The 3,720-nt window shown below is 41.5% G+C and overlaps 1 protein-coding gene across 1 annotated transcript; it reads left to right on the forward strand.

Annotated features, from left to right (window-relative positions):
• Positions 1 to 465: 465 nt before the first annotated feature.
• On the forward strand, positions 466 to 3,463 carry LOC142196813 (alpha-1,4-N-acetylglucosaminyltransferase-like). The gene is made up of 2 exons (XM_075266791.1): positions 466 to 975; positions 2,873 to 3,463. The coding sequence occupies exons 1-2, from the start codon at positions 466 to 468 to the stop codon at positions 3,461 to 3,463; spliced, it is 1,101 nt and encodes a 366-aa protein (XP_075122892.1).
• Positions 3,464 to 3,720: the final 257 nt, after the last annotated feature.

Here is a 3,720-nt window from a genome sequence, read left to right on the forward strand (position 1 = left end):
AACAATGCCAATTGCTCAGGAACAGTAGGAAATAGAAAAAAAAATATAACAAGAAGGACTTTTCTCTCCATTGTCCGCCAGTGAAACCCAACAGACCCCATTATAGTCTATGGGGTACAAGGGTTTCCACATATAACCACTTTTTAAGTGTACAGGTTTTCCGTCTTTCAGGTCCCCCTGCTAATGTGAACTTAGTAATATCTACTAAAGATTTTGCACTGGGGACAAGGTACTTCAAGTTGCAAGTTACTGGGACTAGAATTGCAGAGTGGCAACACAGTGGCTCAGTGGTTAGCACTGTAGCTTTGCAGCACTGGAGTCCTGGGTTCAAATCCTGCCAAGGATGAACATCTGCAAGGAGTTTGTGTGCCCCTATATATCATGTATGTGTCCATTTTAACACCCAAGAGCTAATATGCTAATATGTGTATTCCCATTGTTCTCTCTTCCAGACTGATGCTGACAATGACAATCAAAGAATTCAGGATATTTCAGTTCATATTATTGTTGATTGTTTCTGGCATTCTCTATAAAATCATCTATCAGAGGAGCAATGATTCTTATTTCCTGTATATCTTTAGAAAAGGCCCAGGTCAAAACTCCTTAAGTCATAATCTACCCGTCTCTCAAGAAAAGAATGCACATACTTCACAAAATGCAAAGGAACACAGAAAATCTAATGGCAAAAGGCCAGAGGATATCTTAAATCATGAAGATGGCATAATATTTCTGGAGACCACCGACACAATGCAACCACAAGCTTTGGTTCTGTGTGCCATTGAGTCAGCAGCTCGTGTATATCACGATAGGCCGGTCGCTTTTTTCATGAAAGGATTATCCCAAGTAGATTCAGAAGATAAGGCGAAAACACGGAACTATTTCCCTACCCTTTCATCTCTGGATAACATCTATATATTTCCTTTGATAATGGAGGAAGTTTTTAACAACACTCCATTTTTTGCATGGTATAAACAGGTATTGACGGTGTGAATGAGTGCCAAAAAGTACATCTAGTATTTCATTTCTTTACTTAAAGGGCTAGTCTAGAATTTATAGGAAACTCGGGTTGGCATGGGTTGGGGGTTGTTCCAACTCTCCTATGTCCAATGTTCCGTTATACAGTTTCGATCTCCTTTCCCTCCTGGGCGGAGAGGCTTGCATGGCCACTGAGGATAGTCACTAGCCTCAGCAGTTGCTGGAGAGAGACCAGATACATCACTCAGCTATATCAATAGTTTCTTAGCACCTACTATTTAGGCCATTCATTGGCCTCAGAGGTCATGTGAACATTTACATCTTCTGGCCCAGACAGTCCTGGCATAGGATGGAGGGGGGACTGTAACTGTACAACAGTGCATCCAGGACAGGTGAGTATAACATTTTTCCTATAATTCCTGAACGACCCCTTTAATATGTTCAAAACCCCGTAGTATTTCTTTTATGAGCTCACTTATAGTGTTTGTATGACAATAACAACTGATCACTTACATGCTGGATTTCAATAAGCGTTTGATTGTTGGGGATCCCACCACTAGGACCCCCGACAATCATGAGAATGGGTGTCCCGTGTCTTCTGTTTTAATGAAGTGCTGGTTGCTTCATTCAGTCTCTATGGGACACATAAAGTATAATGCTACACTTTGTCAGTCTCATACCCTTTGAATGGAGTAACAACAACTGCATGGCTATTGCTCCATTGAAGCAGGGCACTGTACTTGACTATATTCATCAGTCCCATAGAGAGTAACCTGAGCAGCACAAATGTACAACTATTGCTCCATTCAAGTGACAAGACACAGGGCATCCATCCTCATGAAAGATGGGGGTCCCAATAGAACCTTCAGCTATCCGACATCTAAAAATCAAACATTTCTGAACAGTCCACTAAGCCTTATAGGAACCCAAAATGAATCGTCTCATATAGGGTAGGGATATATAGAACTTTTGAACATGACACATCACATAGACAAAAACTGGGGTCACGATTAGAGATGAGTGAACAGTAAAATGTTCGAAGTTAGATATTCGTTTAGAGTAGCTCCTCAATATTCGACTACACGAATCGAATATCGAACCCTATTGTAGTCTTTGATGGGAAAATGCTCGTTTCTGGGGTAGGCAACATTCGATCAAATTTAACTTACCAAGTCCACGAGTGAGGGTCGGGCTGGATCCTCCGAGTAGTCTTCTCCTTGCAGTGTCCCCGCGGCATCTTCCAGCTCTGAATTCACTCTGCCAGGCATCGGGCTTGGGCAGAGCCGACTGCACATGCCCACACTACAAGCGGACATGCGCAGTCGGCTCTGCCCAGGCCCGATGCCTGGCAGAGTGAATGAAGAGCCGGAAGACGCTGCGGGGAAGATGCACGGAGAAGACTTCTAAAGGTAGAAGAAGAACCAGCGTTGATTGGCCGACTGTATAGCATTCTGCCAATCAATGCTGGTTCTGCATCGAACTTTTCCATTCGAATAGCGAGTGGTAATCGATTGAATACGAGTATTTCGAATACCGTAGTATTCGATCGAATACCTACTCGATCGAGTACTACTCGCTCATCTCTAGTCACGATGCCTTTATTGGAAGTAATAACGGTAATTGTGGTCACATTGCAAGCCCGAAATTGTCATGACAGAGACATATCAGTTTTAATAAATCCTAACCTGATAGCTGAGACAACTTGGAGCCACATTCACGCTCAGTACTTGCATTGGACACTGCAATTTAGTGCCACGCAATGTGTGCCATGGTCAAGCTCAACATGCAGCCCTATCCATATTTCATAAACAGCTCTCTTTATAATGGTTGAAGCACCATCTACAGTTTCATATGGGATGGTCTAGTGCTAATTTCTTAATTTTTTATGTATTTGTAGATAAATCCGAAACAAGAAAAATACTGGATCCACATTATTGCAGATAGCTGCAGGTTGGCACTTATCTGGAAATATGGTGGCATGTACATGGATACAGACATCATCTCCATTCAATCCGTCCCATATGAGAACTTTGTGGCTGCTCAGAATCATGACACTTTTAGCAATGGCGTCTTTGGATTCTCTTCTCAGCATAATTTTACATGGAAGTGCATGGAAAATTTTGTCAAGAATTATAATGGGGACATATGGGGATTCCAAGGACCCTTTCTCTTTACCCGTGTTTTAAAAGAATCATGTGGTTTTGAAAAATTAGAAGGCCCAGAAGATACGAATTGCGGGAATATTTCTGTCTTGAACCCTCAAAGATTTTACGCTATTGGCTATGGAGGATGGGAAAAGTTCTATACCGTTTGGGATAATTTTCCAACTTTCAGTCAGTCTTATGCCATCCACTTATGGAACTATATGAATTTTGTTCAACAGAAAACTATGGTTCCTGGTAGTAATACATTGGTGGAGCACCTATACAAAAAATATTGTCCTTTCACATATGGCGCTATTGAAAGAAATGAGAGTCTTTATCTATAGACCCGGAGTGACAAACTTAAACTTAAGATTATACAACTACTAGCTGGTAACCGCGACTTCGTCTGCGGTGATTGTAGAAGTGTGCATATACAGGCGCGGGTAAGGTTTTCGTACTGTGTATAAGGTATGGGATATGAAATGTAACTTTGTATCTTGTTTTTTCTGTAATTCAGAGAATACGTGAGACTTTTGTGTTGAAGTTAATTTGTATTTGAGCCGCTATACGGTGTTGTGAGAAACTGTACATAGTGACTTTG

This window comes from Leptodactylus fuscus, chromosome 3, assembly GCF_031893055.1.
Source record: "Leptodactylus fuscus isolate aLepFus1 chromosome 3, aLepFus1.hap2, whole genome shotgun sequence".
NCBI classification, from domain to species: Eukaryota; Metazoa; Chordata; class Amphibia; order Anura; family Leptodactylidae; genus Leptodactylus; species Leptodactylus fuscus.

Bases quoted from the DNA above. Each gene is read 5' to 3' on its own strand.
- LOC142196813 (XM_075266791.1), top strand. From the start codon at position 466: ATGACAATCAAAGAATTCAGGATATTTCAGTTCATATTATTGTTGATT. The intron at 976-2,872 runs GTATTGACGGTG...ATGTATTTGTAG, and splicing joins TTTTTGCATGGTATAAACAG to ATAAATCCGAAACAAGAAAA.